Source organism: Pristiophorus japonicus, chromosome 20 (assembly GCF_044704955.1).
Source record: "Pristiophorus japonicus isolate sPriJap1 chromosome 20, sPriJap1.hap1, whole genome shotgun sequence".
NCBI lineage: Eukaryota > Metazoa > Chordata > Chondrichthyes > Pristiophoridae > Pristiophorus > Pristiophorus japonicus.
The window spans coordinates 88,787,332-88,806,814 of record NC_091996.1 but is presented as its reverse complement, the minus strand read 5'-3'; the positions used below and the strand labels follow the sequence as shown (position 1 = coordinate 88,806,814).

Below are 19,483 nucleotides of genomic sequence, written 5' to 3'. Positions count from 1 at the left end.
ATGTTCATACTCTAGTCACAACATACTGCTTAGAGCAGAGAAGGTTAAGGAGAGATTTGATAGAGGTGTTCAAAATCATGAAGGAGTTTTGACGACAGAGTAAATAAGGAGGAACTGTTTCCAGTGGCAGGAGGGTCGGTAACCGGGGGGACACAGATTGACGATAATCGGTGATGGAACCAGAGGGGGACAATGAGGAGAATGTTTTTACGCAGCGAGTTGCTGTGATCGGGATCGCGCTGCCTGAAAGGGTGGTGGGAGCAGATTTAATAGTAACTTTCAAACAAGGAATTGGATAAATACCTGAAAAGGAAAAAATAATGCAGAGCTGTGGGGAAATAGCTGGGGAGGTGGGGGGGGGGGGGGTTCAGGTTAATTGGATCACTCGCGTTCATTGCGAGAGGGATGGAGTACAAAAGCAGGGAGGTCCTTCTGCAACTGTATAGGGTATTGGTGAGGCCGCACCTGGAGTACTGCGTGCAGTTTTGGTCACCTTACTTAAGGAAGGATATACTGGCTTTGGAGGGGGTACAGAGACGATTCACTAGGCTGATTCCAGAGATGAGGGGGTTACCTTATGATGATAGATTGAGTAGACTGGGTCTTTACTCATTGGAGTTCAGAAGGATGAGGGGTGATCTTATAGAAACATTTAAGATAATGAAAGGGATAGACAAGATAGAGGCAGAGAGGTTGTTTCCACTGGTCGGGGAGACTAGAACTAGGGGGCACAGCCTCAAAATACGGGGGAGCCAATTTAAAACCGAGTTGAGAAGGAATTTCTTCTCCCGGAGGGTTGTGAATCTGTGGAATTCTCTGCCCAGGGAAGCAGTTGAGGCTAGCTCATTTGCATGTATTCAAATCACAGATTGATAGATTTTTAACCAATAAGGGAATTAAGGGTTACGGGGAGCGGGCGGGTAAGTGGAGCTGAGTCCACGGCCAGATCAGCCGTAATCTTGTTGAATGGCGGAGCAGGCTCGAGGGGCTAGATGGCCGACTCCTGTTCCTAATTCTTATTGGTTCTTATGTAACCCTTTGACACGGGCATGCTGGGCCGAATGGCCTCCTTCTGTGCTCATGTGATTCTACAAACACTCAAAAACAACCTGTAGCCCGCGGGTTGCCCTGGATCCATGGTGCCTCTGGTCTGGCCGTAAGCGGGCCTCGATATTTCTGCCAATGAGGAGGTGGGCGAAGGCAGGATGGGAGGCACAAGTCGACCGCACCACTGTGTCACGCTTCCCCCACCCCCTGCCCACCGCCATCGACATTTGAATGCCGTGAGGGCCGGGTGGGCCGGCAAATAACGGCAGATGAAGTCCGTTCCCGGGGGGGGAGGGGAATGTGGAAAATAAAAGCGGTTGTGTTTTTCTTGAGGGGTGGGAGATGGGGGGGGTGGGGGGGGGGGCGGTGTGGGGGCTAGGATATGACTGTCGACCTCCCTCGCCACACCCTCTCCATTGTTCCTCCCAATTTAAATCTCGTGTCCGCCCTTAAAGCTGACCAGATTCCAAGACAGAAGCCGAACACCAGTTGAGACAACGACCTTTGGCAATCCCTTATCTGCTCGGGTGCCTTGCCGTGATTCTGTTTTTTTTTCCTGGATTGTATAATGCTGGTCGGGTGAAGCACAATAAAATGACACAGAGGGCCAATCGAGGTCACCACGCCCCGCCTTTTGATGATAGCTGCTTATATCTGGCAAGTGTCCCCTCAGGTCTCGCCAGACAGCCAGTCTCCCAGCTCACGATTCGCCACAATGGGCTGTTACAAATACCGATTCCCGAAGATTTTAATTTTCTTCGCGGCGAGCTTGGGGAGCGCGAGGTGAGTATTCACTGTGTCAAAATCGGCCGGGGTTCCCTTTACAGTTGTTGGATGATAAGTGGTGTCCTGGCGGAGGTTTTGCTCGAAAGCATTTTCTTTCCCCCCATAGTCGCGTTGCCGATTCCAGTTCCTTCATCTAGAGCTGTCTGCGGTCGCAGTCTTGTAACTATCCTTTGCCTCCTCCAATCCGAAGGCCTCAAGGGGGGGGGGGGGGGGGTGTGTTTGAGTCAGGGGGACCACTATGCCATTCCTAATCGGAGCTTGGGGGACAAGTTCGCGTTGCGTTGCGCCTCCTGTTAGCGCCTGAGAAGGGGTTACCGACCGAATTCAGCCACGCTCGGGAACTTCCCTGCCGGTTTAGCGCTGGCTCTAACACTTAACGCCTCGGCCTTTGGCGGCAAGCAGACCGTGCCGCCGTAACGTGCGTAGCGGCCCGGATGTGAAACATGCCTCCCGCCTCCCCTGCCGGGCGTCAGCCAGGAAGAAGCGGCATTGTCACCTCGGCTGGCCGCCTGGCGAGCGCGAATTGAAGGCGCCGGTGTCCAGGTCGGTCAAACGTTATTCTTTGCACCAGTCTGCTGCCCGCTGAAAGTTTTTGCTGCTTCATCGCTGCCAGGCGAGCGAGCCCTCTGCTCTCCGAGAGCGTTGGGGGCTGTAATGGCAGTCGCGCAGGTCCCCTTTCAACGCGGAACTGAGCAGAAGTATGTCAATCACCCCCATTGGCCCTTCCCTTTCAGCGAGGGAAGGGGCCTCTGATGCCATTAGCAATGCACTCCACATTGTTCAGCACTCTGCCTCTACCGCCCGCCCGCGCACTCGAGCGCCCTAAGAGGAGTGGTTAGTGCTTGATTTAACGCTCCACTTCCCTCTTGGAGCTGAATTTCCCAGGAGCAGAAAATGATTAGCGCCTGCCGCTACTTTTCCGAGACTTCAAGTGACCGCCCCAGATGGGGTGCAAGGGGATTTCTCGCCCTAAAGACTTTGTGTGACATGCTTTAAAAGACATGAATAATCTCTGGGTGTGGGCGTCGCTGGAAAGGCCGGTCTCTCATTGCCTCACAGTGCATGAGAAAGTGCTCTTCTTCTTGAACCGCTGCAGTCCGTGTGGTGAAGGTGCTCCCACAGTGCCGTTAGGGAGGGAGTTCCAGGATTGTGACCCAGCGCCGATGAAGGAACGGCCGATATATTTCCCAGTCGGGATGGTGTGTGACTGGGAGGGGAACGTGGAGGTGGTGGTGTTCCCATGCGCCTGCTGCCCTTGTCCTTCTAGGGGGTAGAGGTCGCTGGTAGATAAATGTGTGGTAAAAACAGGAAGGCAGAATATTATCTGAATGGTGACAGATTCGGAAAAGGGGAGGTGCAACGAGACCTGGGTGTCATGGTACATCAGTCATTGAAGGTAGGCATGCAGGTACAGCAGGCGGTGAAGAAGGCAAATGGCATGTTGGCCTTCATAGCGAGAGGATTTGAGTATAGGAGCAGGGAGGTCTTACTGCAGTTGTACAGGGCCTTGGTAAGGCCACACCTTGAATATTGTGTGCAGTTTTGGTCTCCTAATCTGAGGATAGACATTCTTGCTATTGAGGGAGTGCAGCGAAGGTTCACCAGACTGATTCCCGAGATGGCAGGTCTGACATATGAAGAAAGACTGGATCGACTATTCACTGGAGTTCAGAAGAATGAGAGGGGATCTCATAGAAACATATAAAATTCTGACAGGACTGGACAGGTTAGATGCAGGAAGAATGTTCCCGATGTTGGGGAAGTCCAGAACCGGGGGTCACAGTCTAAGGATAAGGGGTAAGCCATTTAGGACCGAGATGAGGAGAAACTTCTTCACTCAGAGAGTTGTGAACCTGTGGAATTCTCTACCGCAGAGAGTTGTTGAGGCCACTTCGTTAGATATATTCAAAAGGGAGTTAGATGTGGCCCTTACGGCTAAAGGGATCAAGGGGTATGGAGAGAAAGCAGGAATGGGGTACTGAGGTGCATGATCAGCCATGCTCATATTGAATGGTGGTGCAGACTCGAAGGGCCAAATGGCCTACTCCTGCACCTACTTTCTATATTTGGGAGGTGTTGCCGAAGAAGCCTTGGCGAGTTGCTGCAGTGCATCTTGTAGACGGTGCACACTGCAGCCAGGGGGCGCCGGTGGTGGAGGGAGTGAATGTTGAAGGTGGTGGGTAGCGTGCCGATCGAGCGGGCTGCTTTGTCCTGGATGGTGTCGAGCTTCTCGAGTGTTGTTGGAGCTGCACTCATCCAGGCAAATGGGGAGTGTTCCCTCACACATGTACATACATATATTTTCTTTGGCATTGTTCACGATAGGGTAGATGTTTTGTATATGTGCTATTGGCTGTTGTAGCAGGCATCATTTCATCACTGAAATGCCAGAGAGAGGAATGCAATACACGTTTTGCCCCCTAAAGTCACCAAGATTTATTTGCTATCATCACTCAAGAGTGTTTAGAGGAATGCAGCTCGCATAATGTTGTTCTCTTGACCCGTGAGCTCACTCGGCATTACGCCTATAAAGTTTCCCCTGCCAAAGTTAACTGTATATCATCCAGTCATGTCAAAAAATGTTGCAAGGCACTTCAAGACAATGAACTGCTTGGATGCGGCTTTTGTTACACAGGCAAGTGCAGCGGCCATCCCGCCCACGGCATGGAGATGAATGACTTATCTACCCTGTCAATCCCTGTAAGAATTGTGTATGTTTCTGGTCTTGCATGTTGGTGCAACAGCACCTTCTGGCAAGTGGAGAGTATTCTGTCACAAGGTCCTCCACCAGCCTGTCCTCGCTGCACAGCACTGCCCCCCTCCCCAGTCATCAAGATCCACGGCGTGGCCCTGGACAATGTGGACCACTTCCCCTGTCTCGGGAGCCTCCTATCAACAATAGCAGACATTGACGATGAGATCCAACACCGCCTCCTGTGCGCCAGCGCAGCCTTCGGCCGCCTGAGGAAAAGAGTGTTTGAAGATCAGTCCCTCAAAACTGTCACCAAGCTCATGGTCTGCAGGGCCGTAGTAATACCCGCCCCCCCCTGTATGGCTCAGAGACGTGGACCATGTACAGTAGACACCTCAAGTCGCTGGAGAAATACCACCAGCGATGTCTCCGCAAGATCCTGCAAATCCCCCGGGAGGACAGACGCACCAACGTTAGCGTCCTCGACCAGGCCAACATCCCCAGCATCGAAGCACTGACCACACTCGACCAGCTCCGCTGGGCAGGTTACATAGTCCGCATGCCCCGACACGAGACTCCCAAAGCAAGCGCTCTACTCGGAACTCCTTCACGGCAAACGAGCCAAAGTGGGCAGAGGAGACGTTACAAGGGACCACCCTCAAAGCCTCCCTGATAAAGTGCGACATCCCCACCGACACCTGGGAGTACCCTGGGCCAAAGACCAGTCCCGCCCTAAGTGGAGGAAGTGCATCCGGGAGGGCGCTGAGCACCTCGAGTCTCATCGCCGAGAGCGCGCAGAAAGCAAGCGCAGGCAGCGGAAGGAGCGTGCGGCAAACCAGTCCCACCCTCCCTTTCCCTCAACCACTGTCTGTCCCACCTGTGACAGAGACTGTAATTCCTGTATTGGACTGTTCAGTCACCTGAGAACTCACGTTTAGAGTGGAAGCAAGTCTTCCTCGATTCCGAGGGACTGCCTAATGATGATGATGATGATGATGACATATATATTTTACTTCAGATCTCCTGCATCCACTGCATTTTGCTTTTATCGGTGTGCACTGATTTCCCTTAGCATTGTTCATGATAAATGTGTTGCTAATGGTGAGCAATCTAAGTGCAATTATCTCTGGCCATAAAGCCTGATTGCAGCAAATTATGTAAACTCCAGTAATTTCTGTCACGAAGGCAAATGTGTAGATTGGCGCATGCTTGTAAATTCCTGGCTCTAGGTCAGGAGCAATGGTTAGCTCTTCCTTCCGAGATTTCGGCCGTCACATTTCAAAGTGGCGATTGGTCGAGATGAGATTGGTCGTGTTTCACGAAGTAAAGGGGCTACTTTTGAATCTCCAACGTTAAGTCTTTGGTCCGAGTAGCCCCTGTTCAGGAGCCAACCGCTTCGCACCCTCAAGCACAGCAAAGGGAGATAGAGCTTCTTGTGATAATTCCACTGCACAGCCCCCAAGCACTTGCACCGTCTGTGCTTATTGCCGGCAGCCAAGTATATCGGGCAAATGGTGCTGACAATTTTCCATTACCAAAGCCACCAATTACAAAGGTTCTGCTTGTTTTGGTCTCCTAATCTGAGGAAGGACGTTCTTGCTATTGAGGGAGTGCAGCGAAGGTTCACCAGACTGATTCCCGGGATGGCAGGACTGACATATGAAGGCCGATAAATCCCCAGGGCCTGATGGACTGCATCCCAGAGTACTTAAGGAGGTGGCCTTGGAAATAGTGGATGCATTGACAGTCATTTTCCAACATTCCATTGACTCTGGATCAGTTCCTATGGAGTGGAGGGTAGCCAATGTAACCCCACTTTTTAAAAAAGGAGGGAGAGAGAAAACAGGGAATTACAGACCGGTCAGCCTGACATCGGTAGTGGGTAAAATGATGGAATCAATTATTAAGGATGTCATAGCAGTGCATTTGGAAAGAGGTAATATGATAGGTCCAAGTCAGCATGGATTTGTGAAAGGGAAATCATGCTTGACAAATCTTCTGGAATTTTTTGAGGATGTTTCCAGTAGAGTGGACAAGGGAGAACCAGTTGATGTGGTATATTTGGACTTTCAGAAGGCGTTCGACAAGGTCCCACACAAGAGATTAATGTGCAAAGTTAAAGCACATGGGATTGGGGGTAGTGTGCTGACATGGATTGAGAACTGGTTGTCAGACAGGAAGCAAAGAGTAGGAGTAAATGGGGACTTTTCAGAATGGCAGGCAGTGACTAGTGGGGTACTGCAAGGTTCTGTGCTGGGGCCCCAGCTGTTTACACTGTACATTAATGATTTAGACGAGGGGATTAAATGTAGTATCTCCAAATTTGCGGATGACACTAAGTTGGGTGGCAGTGTGAGCTGCAAGGAGGATTCTATGAGGCTGCAGAGCGACTTGGATAGGTTAGGTGAGTGGGCAAATGCATGGCAGATGAAGTATAATGTGGATAAATGTGAGGTTATCCACTTTGGTGGTAAAAACAGAGAGACAGACTATGATCTGAATGGTGACAGATTAGGAAAAGGGCAGGTGCAAAGAGACCTGGGTGTCATGGTACATCAGTCATTGAAGGTTGGCATGCAGGTACAGCAGGCGGTTAAGGAAGCAAATGGCATGTTGGCCTTCATAGCGAGGGGATTTGAGTACAAGGGCAGGGAGGTGTTGCTACAATTGTACAGGGCCTTGGTGAGGCAACACCTGGAGTATTGTGTACAGTTTTGGTCTCCTAACCTGAGGAAGGACATTCTTGCTATTGAGGGAGTGCAGCGAAGGTTCACCAGACTGATTCCCGGGATGGCGGGACTGACCTATCAAGAAAGACTGGATCAACTGGGCTTGTATTCACTGGAGTTCAGAAGAATGAGAGGGGACCTCATAGAAACGTTTCAAATTCTGACGGGTTTAGACAGGTTAGATGCAGGAAGAATGTTCCCAATGTTGGGGAAGTCCAGAACCAGGGGTCACAGTCTAAAGATAAGGGGGAAGCCATTTAGGACCGAGATGAGGAGGAATTTCTTCACCCAGAGAGTGGTGAACCTGTGGAATTCTCTACCACAGAAAGTTGTTGAGGCCAATTCATTAAATATATTCAAAAAGGAGTTAGATGAAGTCCTTACTACTAGGGGAATCAAGGGGTATGGTGAGAAAGCAGGAATGGGGTACTGAAGTTGCATGTTCAGCCATAAACTCATTGAATGGCGGTGCAGGCTAGAAGGGCCGAATGGCCTACTCCTGCACCTATTTTCTATGTTTCTATGTTTCTATTAAGACTGGATCGACTAGGCTTATATTCACTGGAATTTAGAAGGATGAGAGGGGATCTCATAGAAACATATAAAGTTCTGACGGGACTGGACAGGTTAGATGCAGAAAGAATGTTCCCGATGTTGGGGAAGTCCAGAACCAGGGGACACAGTCTAAGGATAAGGGGTAAGCCATTTAAGACCGAGATGAGGAGAAACTTCTTCACTCAGACAATTGTGAACCTGTGGAATTCTCTCCCACAGAAAGTTGTTGAGGCCAGTTCGTTAGATATATTCAAGAGGGAGTTAGATGTGGCCCTTACGGCTAAAGGGATCAAGGGGTATGAGGAGAAGGCTGGGGTGGGGTACTGAGGTTAAATGATCAGCCATGATCATATTGAATGGCGGTGCAGGCTCGAAGAGCCGAATGGCCTACTCCTGCACCTATTTTCTATGTAACAGATTAAGTGCTCTGTCTATATCAGGCAGCTCAGCACATTCGTCAATAAGTTTGTCCCATGTCAGCTGTGGCTCAGTTGGTAGCAGCCTCATCTCTGAGTCAGATGGATGTGGTTTCAAGTCCCAATTCCAGGGCCTTGAGCACGTAAATCCAGGCCGACACTCCAGTGCCAGTACTGAGGGAGTGCCGCACTGTCGGAGGTGCCTTCGTCGGATGAGACGTTAAACCGAGGCCCCGTCTGCCCTCATGGGTGGACGTAAAAGATCCCACGGCCACTATTTCCAAGAAGAGCAAGGGGGGAGTTCTCCCCGGTGTCCTGGGGCCAATATTTATCCCTCAACCAACATCACTAAAACAGATTATCTGGGTCATTATCACATTGCTGTTTGTGGGAGCTTGTTGTGCACAAATTGACTGCCGCATTTCCCACATTACAACAGTGACTGCAGTTCAAAAGTACTTCACTGGCTGTAAAGCGCTTTGGGACGTCCGGTGGTCGTGAAAAGCGCTATATAAATGCAACTAGGTTGATCCCGGGGATGAGGGGGTTGACTTATGAGGAAAGGTTGAGTAGGTTGGGCCTCTACTCATTGGAATTCAGAAGAATGAGAGGTGATCTTATCGAAACATATAAGATTATGAGGGGTACTTGACAAGGTGGATGCAGAGAGGATGTTTCCACCGATGGGGGAGACTAGAACTAGGGGGCATGATCTTAGAATAAGGGGCCGCCCATTTAAAACTGAGATGAGGAGAAATTTCTTCTCTCAGAGGGTTGTAAATCTATGGAATTTGCTGCCTCAGAGAGCTGTGGAAGCTGGGACATTGACTAAATTTAAGACAGAAATAGACAGTTTCTTAACCAATAAGGGGATAAGGGGTTATGGGGAGCGGGCGGGGAAGTGGAGCTGAGTCCATGATCAGATCAGCCATGATCGTATTGAATGGCGGAGCAGGCTCGAGGGGCCGAATGGCCGACTCCTGCTCCTATTTCTGATGTTCTTAAGTCTTTCTTGTATTTGTGAAATCCGTACTTTTGTTTTGGTAGTCGGATTGAATAAAAGGCATCAAAAGGAGGACCATGAAGGGGAAAGAGAGGAGAGAAACACACAATCTAACCCGGCCGTGAATTCACAGGCTGCCGTTTAATCCTCATTCCCTGAATATTGCTTGACTTAAGGCTGCCAAGAATCGCCTCGCTCACTTCAGTCCGTTTCCGCAACCAAATGAGGAGGCTTAAATCTGAGGATAGAGTTCCTCCAAATCTACCCCATCACCCTGGTGACTCTGCGCTATACCCTCTTTCAAAGCCAACAGCCTAGAAATTGGCCTCTTTAGCTTCTCCCGTTATCGTCTGCAGAAGGTAACGGCGCTAACGGCTCACCGTACGGACGCGCCGAGATAAATGGCTCCCGCTAGCTTGGTAAGATGTTGCGCTGTGATCTCCTGCGCCCGGAGATCGTGACGTCACTGCCGTGCGCACCGCTCCGGACACGAGCTGTGGTTACCGCATCCCCCCCCCTCCCCCCCCCCCGCAGCATCGCCGGGCGACAACACGGACAGGATGGAAGATAAAGGGGAGGTGAGTAGCAACGTTTCTAAAAATGCTTTTTCCCACCCAATGTCTTTCAGTTTTCCCGGGCCGCGATCGATCAGCTGGACCCACTGCAGCAGTGAATGGACCGGCTGACTGGTCCCAGTGCAGAGCCCACAGCAATGGTCCTTCCCTTTGAGGGAGGGAAGAAGCCCCGGATTGCGGCAGCGCTGCACGGGACACTGTACAGCGCTGCACGGGACACTGTACAGCGCTGCACGGGACATTGTACAGCGCTGCACGGGACACTGTACAGAGCTGCACGGGACACTGTACAGCGCTGCGCGGGACATTGTACAGCGCTGCACGGGACATTGTACAGCGCTGCACGGGACAGTGTACAGCGCTGCGCGGGACATTGTACAGCGCTGCACGGGACATTGTACAGCGCTGCACGGGACAGTGTACAGAGCTGCACAGGACACTGTACAGCGCTGCGCGGGACATTGTACAGCGCTGCACGGGACACTGTACAGAGCTGCACGGGACACTGTACAGCGCTGCACGGGACACTGTACAGCGCTGCACGGAGCATTATACAGCGCTGCACGGGACACTGTATAGCGCTGCACGGGACACAGTACAGTGCAGCACTGCACGGGACACTGTACAGCGCTGCACGGGACACAGTACAGCGCTGCACGGGACACTGTACAGCGCTGCACGGGACACTGTACAGCGCTGCACGGGACAGTGTACAGAGCTGCACGGGACACTGTACAGCGCTGCGCGGGACATTGTACAGCGCTGCACGGGACATTGTACAGCGCTGCACGGGACACTGTACAGCGCTGCACGGGACAGTGTACAGAGCTGCACGGGACACTGTACAGCGCTGCGCGGGACTGTACAGCGCTGCACGGGACACTGTACAGCGCTGCACGGGACACTGTACAGCGCTGCACGGGGCATTATACAGCGCTGCACGGGACACTGTACAGCGCTGCACGGGACACAGTACAGTGCAGCACTGCACGGGACACTGTACAGCGCTGCACGGGACACAGTACAGCGCTGCACGGGACACTGTACAGCGCTGCACGGGACACTGTACAGAGCTGCACGGGGCATTATACAGCGCTGCACGTGACATTGTACAGCGCTGCACGGGACACTGTACAGCGCTGCACGGGACACAGTACAGCGCTGCACGGGACATTGTACAGTGCTGCACGGGACACTGTACAGCGCTGCACGGGATATTGTACAGTGCTGCACGGGACACTGTACAGCGCTGCACGGGACATTGTACAGCGCTGCACGGGACACTGTACAGCGCTGCACGGGGCATTGTACAGCGCTGCACGGGACACAGTACAGCGCTGCACGTGACAATGTACAGCGCTGCACAGGACACAGTAAGCACTGCACGGGACATTGTACAGCGCTGCACGGGACATTGTACAGCGCTGCACGGGACATTGTACAGTACTGCACGGGACACTGTACAGCGCTGCACGGGATATTGTACAGTGCTGCACGGGACACTGTACAGCGCTGCACGGGACATTGTACAGCGCTGCACGGGACATTGTACAGAGCTGCACGGGACATTGTACAGCGCTGCACGGGACACTCTACAGCGCTGCACGGGATATTGTACAGCGCTGCACGGGACACTGTACAGTGCTGCACGGGACACTGTACAGCGCTGCACGGGACATTGTACAGCGCTGCACGGGACACTGTACAGCGCTGCACGGGACATTGTACAGTGCTGCACCACTACCGACCCACCTGCACTCCACTTCCCACCAGGAGCTCTAACACCGAGTTTAGAAAAAGCTAAGAACCATTCGCGGCCAGCGCTCATTTTTCCAGCTTTGAAAAGTTAGCGTCCCAAACGGGCCGCTCCCGAACTTCTCCCCCAATATATCCTTCTTGAGGAGCGGTGCCCGAAATTGAGTGTTCCCTCAGCACTGCTTACTGTGTCTCCAACCTTAGCGAACTTGGATAAACGGCTCCCTGTTCCTTCATTCAAGTCATTGATAAATATCATGAAATGCTGAGGCCCCAGTACGGATCCCTAGAGAAAACCAGCGGCCACATCTCACCAATTAGAGAACGTACCCTTTATCCCTACTCTCTGTCTCCTATCTCCCCGCCATCTTCCAACCCCCGTCACGTGGCTGCCTCCAATTCTGTGCGCTTTGATTTCTGCTAATGATCTCTTGTGAAACTTTATCAAATGTCTTGCTGAAGAACCATCTAGATAACATTCATAGGCCTTCCTTTATTTAGCATGTTAGTGACCTCCTCAAAAGATTCAATGAGATTAGTCCGACATGACTTGCCCGTCATAAATCCATACTGACTCACTTTGATCAGCACGCACCTGTCCAAGTGCTCAGTCACTCTGTCCCCAATGACAGGTTCTAGTAACTCCCCCACAACTGACGTTGGGCAGACAGGTCTGGCCTCACCTGGACTCCCTGCCCACCCTTCTTAAACGACAGAGTGACATTTGAAATTCAACGGTACAACTCCTGAATTGAGAGCTTTGGAAGATTTTGACCAATGCGTCAGCAATTCCCTCACCGACTTCTTTTAATACCCTGGGGTGGAAACCATCAGGTCCAGGAGATTTATCCATCTTAAGTCACATTATTTTCACCATTAGCATTTTTTTTTAAACTTAGATTAAATCCGGTAAGTTCCTACCTTTGATTTATTTTTAGTTTTCCTTAGACCACTGGTCATTGATCCTTTTCTTCTACTGTGAAGATGGATGCAAAGTATTCATTTAACAAGTCTGTTATTTCCTTATTGTCGACTACAGTATCACCTGCACCTGTCTTTAATGGGTGCATGCTGCCCTGTCCCACTCTCTTTCTCTTAATATATTTACTGTTAGCCTTGATATCCCTGCCAAGTTTTTTTTTGTGTTCCGTTTCCCACCTTTTAATACTTGCCTTGTAGCCCTTTTCTCAATTCCTGACACTTGTGTAAGTCTCACCTTTTTAACTGGACCCCGTCTCCTCCCTCGCTTATTGAGCTTGGTTGTTTAACTACACGCGTGGAGCATTTGCCTTTTAAGGGTATGCATTGATCTTGTATTGATTGTATTGTCTTGTATCGGTTTTGTAATCATCCAAAGCTCGGCTGCCCCGTTCCGAACTCGCACAAGTCCCGTTCGCCCATCGCCCCCTGTGCTCGCTGGCCTACATCGGCTCCCGGTCCCGGAAGGCCTTGCATTTAATATTCTCATCCTTGTGTTCAAACCCCTCCATGGCCTCGACCCCTCCCCAACCCACGTCTCGTGGCTGCCTCCAATTCTGTGCGCTTTGATTTCTGCTAATGATCTCTTGTGAAACTTTATCAAATGTCTTCCTGAAGAACCCAGATGAATGTTATCTCGATGTCATCTAGATAACATTCATAGGCCTCCCCTTAGCTAGCATGTTAGTGACCTCCACAAAAGATCCAATGGGATTAGTCAGACATGACTTGCCCGTCATAAATCCACACTGACTCACTTTGATCAGCACGCACCTGTCCAAGTGCTCAGTCGCTCTGTCCCCATTGGCTCCCGGTCCAGGAAGGCCTTGCATTTAATATTCTCATCCTTATGCTCAAATCCCTCCATGGCCTCACTCATCCCTATCCCTGTAACCTCCTCCAGCCCTACAACCCCCCCCCCCCCGCCCCACGAGATCTCCGCGCTCGTCTAATCCTGGACTTTCACGCTCCCCCGATTTCCATCGCTCCACCATCGGTGGCCGTGCCTTCTGTTGCCTGGGCCCCAAGCTCTGGAACTCCCTCCCTAAACCTCTCCGCCTCTCTCTCCTGCTTTAAAACACTCCTTAAAACCTACCTCTTTGACCCAGCTTTTGTTCACCTGTCCAAATATCTCCTTATGTGGCTCGGTGTCAAATTTTGTCTGATAGTCGCTCCTGTGAAGCGCCTCGGGATATTTAACCATGTTAAGTTGTTGCTATTATATCATACCAGCTACCTCCTTGAATACCTCCCAGTGTTTGTTTGTAGGTTTACCCATTAACGGCTCACTTTCGGATGGCCTGAGGATGTGTGGGTGCCATACAAATGAAAGTTCATCCTTATTTTTAGGTGCCCCCCCCCACAATTGGTGATGTTTTTTTTGAGTGTGCCAGGGGACAGCACTGTCGTGGATGAGGTGTTGCAGTATTCTCTCTGGCTTTATGAATAATCTGACTCCTCCCTTCTGTCCTCACCCAGACCCTCGCCACTCCTGGATTGCTCCGCCGAAGACCCAGTTAAAGGTACAGTCCATCATACGGTCTACATAGGGCGTTTCCCGTCAGAACTGAAACACAGCAGCTACTGACCAGACCACATCAGAAACACTCAGCCGGTCAGGCATCCGTGGAGGGAGCAGAGGAGTCTTGGGTAACAGGATCAGGCCCGGCTGTGAAGCCTCCATTGGCTGACGGCCCAAGACTAGCACGTGGAGTTGTGGCCATTCCAGCAAGCTACTGGAGGATGACCGGTGCTTTACGGACTTCCCTACTTTTATACTCTATCCCCCTTGCAATAAAGACCAACGTTCCATTTGCCTTCCTGATCACTTGCTGTACCTGCACGCTAACTCTCACGTACAGGGACACCCAGATCCCTCTGTAACCGCGGGAATAAAAGCCATTGGTTGGCCGTTTGGTTGGCACCCGCCCTCTCCCAATGGCAATTTTCAGACCCGCACTCGGGGATAACGGCGGGGGATCCAATCCTCTTGCGTTCTGACTCAGTGGGTAGCGCTCCCGCCTCCGAGTCAGAAGGTCGTGGGTTCGAGTCCCACTTCAGAGACTCGAGTGCAAAAATCCAGGCCGACGCTCCCAGTGCCAGTACTGAGGGAGCGCCGCACTGTGTCGGAGTTGCCGTCTTTCAGGATGAGATGTTAAACACGAGGGCATCCCCCCCCACCCTCTGCCCTCGCGGATAAAAGATCCCACGGGCGCTATTTTGAAGAAAAGAGCAGGGAGAGAAATGAGAAATGTCCCCCTGGGGCCCGATATTTAACCAACATCACTGAGAACTGATGATCTGGCCATTTGTCGCATTGCTGCTTGTGGGATCTTGCTGTGCACAAATTGGCTGCCGCCTTTCCTACGTCACAGCACTTCAAAGGTACCACACTGGCTGTAACGAGTTTTGCGATGTCCCGGGGTCGAGAGAGGCGCAAGTTCTTAGTCACCGTTCGCCACGGCAACCCGCTCACCCCATTCAACACCATCATTGTGTTGGCCTTCATAGCGAGGGGATTTGAGTGTAGGAGCAGGGAGGTCTTGCTGCGAGGAGGATGCTATTAGGCTGCAGAGTGACTTGGATAGGTTAGGTGAGTGGGCAAATGCATGGCAGATGAAGTATAATGTGGATAAATGTGAGGTTATCCACTTTGGTGGTAAAAACAGAGAGACAGACTATTATCTGAATGGTGACAGATTAGGAAAAGGGGAGGTGCAACGAGACCTGGGTGTCATGGTACATCAGTCATTGAAGGTTGGCATGCAGGTACAGCAGGCGGTTAAGAAAGCAAATGGCATGTTGGCCTTCATAGCGAGGGGATTTGAATACAGGGGCAGGGAGGTGTTGCTACAGTTGTACAGGGCCTTGGTGAGGCCACACCTGGAGTATTGTGTACAGTTTTGGTCTCCTAACTTGAGGAAGGACATTCTTTCTATTGAGGGAGTGCAGCGAAGGTTCACCAGACTGATTCCCGGGATGGCGGGACTGACCTATCAAGAAAGATTGGATCAACTGGGCTTGTATTCACTGGAGTTCAGAAGAATGAGAGGGGACCTCATAGAAACGTTTAAAATTCTGACGGGTTTAGACATGCAGAAAGAATGTTCCCAATGTTGGGGAAGTCCAGAACCAGGGGTCACAGTCTGAGGATAAGGGGTAAGCCATTTAGGACCGAGATGAGGAGAAACTTCTTCACCCAGAGAGTGGTGAACCTGTGGAATTCTCTACCACAGAAAGTAGTTGAGGCCAATTCACTAAATATATTCAAAAGGGAGTTAGATGAAGTCCTTACTACTCGGGGGATCAAGGGTTATGGCGAGAAAGCAGGAAGGGGGTACTGAAGTTTCATGTTAAACCATGAACTCATTGAATGGCGGTGCAGGCTAGAAGGGCTGAATGACCTGCTCCTGCACCTATTTTTCTATGTTTCTATGTTTCTATGCAGTTGTACAGGGCCTTGGTGAAGCCACACCTGGAATAATTGTGTTCAGTTTTGGTCTCCTAATCTGAGGTAGGACGTTCTTGCTATTGAGGGAGTGCAGCGAAGGTTCACCAGACTGATTCCCGGGATGGCAGGACTGACCTATGAGGAAAGACTGGATCGACTGGGCCTGTATTCACTGGAGTTTAGAAGGATGAGAGGGAATCTCATAGAAACATAGAAAATTCTGACGGGACCGGACAGGTTAGATGTGAGAAGAATGTTCCCGATGTTGGGGAAGTCCAGAACCAGGGTACATAGTCATAGGATAAGGGGTAAGCCATTTAGGACTGGGATGAGGGGAAACTTCTTCACTCAGAGAGTTGTGAACCTGTGGAATTCCTTACCGCAGAGAGTTGTTGATACCGCAGAGAGTTGTTGAGGCCAGTTCGTTAGATATATTCAAAAGGGAGTTAGATGTGGTCCTTATGGCTAAAGGGATTAAGGGAGAGAAAGCAGGAAGGTGGTACTGATCAGCCATGATCACATTGAATGGCGGTGCAGGCTCGAAGGGCCGAATGGCCTACTCCTGCACCTAGTTTCTATGTTTCTATGTTTGACATGAACTGACCAGGCCCGTGTTACTTGCTTGAGCTGACTGTTGCTTTCCGCCTGTAGATTACGTCACGCGCTGTGACTTTAACGACGACGCGGATCCCTTCTGCAAGTGGGTCCAACCAGTCGGCAACGACGATGGAGACTGGAGCAGGGTCAAAGGGTCGGCGCAAACCAAACCGCCGGCAGACCAGCCCGCACCGTGGGACAGGCAGGAGGCAGGTAGGAGCCTGAAAGATGTGGCGGGGCTGGGGCGGGGGTCGGGGAGGGTCGTTTCTTGACCTCGGCCCAGTAACGGGCTGGCGGGGGGGAGTGGGGGGGGGGGAGTCCCTGACGCTCCTCGGGCTGAACCGAACCGTTTTCGGGCGCGGGCCTCGTTTCAACACCGCCCGAGCCGTCAGGCCGAATGGGCTGTTTGTGTGCTGTAAATTCTAGTCAATAGTACGGCAAGTGTGATCGAAGTGCGGGCGGAGAAATCCGGTAACGCCTCGTTTTGGGCCGCAAAAAAACGTTCGTAGTTGAGAAATGAGCGGCAGGCGCGAATCGTGCTTGCCTCCCACGAAATTCAGCTTCAGCGCCAAACCACTTCTCTTAGGCCGCTAAAGTCCGAGAGCGGGGCGGTAGCGGCAGAGCGCTGAGAAATTGCGATCGCCTTGGTAACTGGGACACCTTGTGCCCCGGTGAAACGTGAAAACCAGGCTGGTGCGAACACTAAAGGTAGCGCTCGCTGAAACCCATTCCCTTTCGTTACCGCTCCCCCCGAGCGGCCAGCCGCGTCCGCGGCGCCTCCTCTTGCCGGCGCGAGGCCCTACAGCGGCGGGCGAGAGGAGGCGTTTTCCATCCGGGGCGGCAACGGGGCGCTGCGCACTTCACGACGTCACGATCTGCGAGGCCTTGGAGGTACCGGGCGCGAACGGTTAACGCCGGCGCTAAACCGGCACTGGAGTTCGCGCGCGTTACCGCACCCGGGCGTTAACGGGACGCGCTAACCTACAGAATTTCTGTTGCTCGAGAACCGCACCCCGGACTTTTATTTCAGTGACCGGCAGTGACTAGTGGGGTGCCGCAGGGCTCAGTGCTGGGACCCCAGCTCTTCACAATATACATTAATGATCTGGGTGATGGAATTGAGTGTAATATCTCCACGTTTGCAGATGACACTAAGCTGGGTGGCGGTGTGAGCTGTGAGGAGGATGCTATGAGGCTGCAGGGTGACTTGGACAGGTTAGGCGAGTGGGCAACTGCATGGCAGATACAGTATAATATGGATAAATGTGAGGTTATCCACTTTGGGGGCAAAAACACGAAGGCAGAATATTATCTGAAGGGCGGCAGAATAGGAAAAGGGGAGGTGCAGCGAGACCTGGGTGTCATGGTACATCAGTCACTGAAGGTTGGCATGCAGTTACAGCAGGCGGTGAAGAAGGCAAATGGCATGTTGGCCTTCATAGCGAGAGGATTTGAGTATTGGAGCAGGGAAGTCTCACTGCAGTTGTACAGGGCCTTGGTGAGGCCCCACCTGGAATATTGTGTACAGTTTTGGTCTCCTAATCTGAGGAAGGACATTCTTGCGATTGAGGGAGTGCAGCGAAGGTTCACCAGACTGATTCCCGGGAAGGCAGGACTGACATATGAAGAAAGACTGGATCGACTAGGCTTATATTCATGGAGTTTCGAAGAATGAGAGGGGATCTCATAGAAACATATAAAATTCTGACGGGATTGGACAGGTTAGATGTAAGAAAAATGTTCCCGATGTTGGGGAAGTCCAGAACCAGAGGACATAGTCATAGGATAAGGGGTAAGCCATTTAGGACTGAGATGAGGAGAAATTTCTTCACTCAGAGAGTTGTGAACCTGTGGAATTCCCTGCCGCAGAGAGTTGTTGAGGCCAGTTCATTGGATATATTCAAGAGGGAGTTAGATATGGCCCTTACGGCTAAAGGTGTATGGAGAGAAAGCAAAGGGGTACTGAAGGAAGGATCAGCCATGATCTTATTGAATGGTGGTGCAGGCTCGAAGGGCCGAATGGCCTACTCCTGCACCTATTGTCTATGTTTCTATGTTTGAATAAGATGTCACATTTGGTTATTATCTTGTCTTTCAAACAGGTTACTACATCCACCAGGAGGCCAGCAACTTGGCTCCCAGGCAGTTCATCCGCCTGGAAAGCCGGCCTCTGAATGTCAGCGGGGACGTGTGCGTCGAGTTCTCGTACCACATGTACGGCGGTTTCGATGACGGGGCGACGCTCAGGGTTCTGGTCGGGGACGGTACGCGCGAGACGCCGCTGTGGCACCGGACCGCGCCGCAGAGCCACGCCTGGCTATCGGGGGCGGTCACCATCCCGGTGCCGACGCACAGCACAATTCGGGTGAGGGACCGTTTCGTTAGCGAGGCTCTTCGAAGCTCCTCCCATCAGGCCCGATCCCCACTTAACCACCCCCCCCCACCCAACCCCCCCTCACCCCCACCCCTCCAACCCCCCCTCACCCCCACCCCCCAACCCCCCCTCACCCCCACCCCTCCAACCCCCCCTCACCCCAACCCCCCCAACCCCCCCTCACCCCCACCTCCCCAACCCCTCCTCACCCCCCCCACCCAACCCCCCTCACCCCACCCCCCCAACCCCCTCACCCCCACCCCCCAAACCCCCTCACCCCCAACCCAACCCCCCCTCACCCCCCCCACCCAACCCCCCCTCACCCCCTCCCCTCCAACCCCCCCTCACTCCACCCCCCAAACACCCCTCACCCCCACCCCCCAACCCCCCCTCACCCCCACCCCCCCAACCCCCCCCCTCACCCCCACCCCCCCAACCACCCCTCACCCCCACCCACCAACCCCCCTCACCCCCACCCCCCAACTCCCCCTCACTCCCACCCCCCCCAACCCCCCCCTCACCCCC

At 52.3% G+C, this 19,483-nt stretch overlaps 1 protein-coding gene across 1 annotated transcript in view; it reads left to right on the top strand.

The window, feature by feature from the left end:
- The window catches only part of LOC139232819 (zonadhesin-like), a 197,652-nt gene that overhangs the window by 31,294 nt on the left and 146,875 nt on the right, over positions 1 to 19,483 (top strand). The window contains exons 4-7 of the mRNA XM_070863314.1: positions 2,236 to 2,376; positions 14,016 to 14,059; positions 16,639 to 16,805; positions 18,683 to 18,949. Coding sequence (XP_070719415.1) covers positions 2,236 to 2,376; positions 14,016 to 14,059; positions 16,639 to 16,805; positions 18,683 to 18,949 — 619 coding nt within the window. The remainder of the gene's footprint in view (positions 1 to 2,235; positions 2,377 to 14,015; positions 14,060 to 16,638; positions 16,806 to 18,682; positions 18,950 to 19,483) is intronic.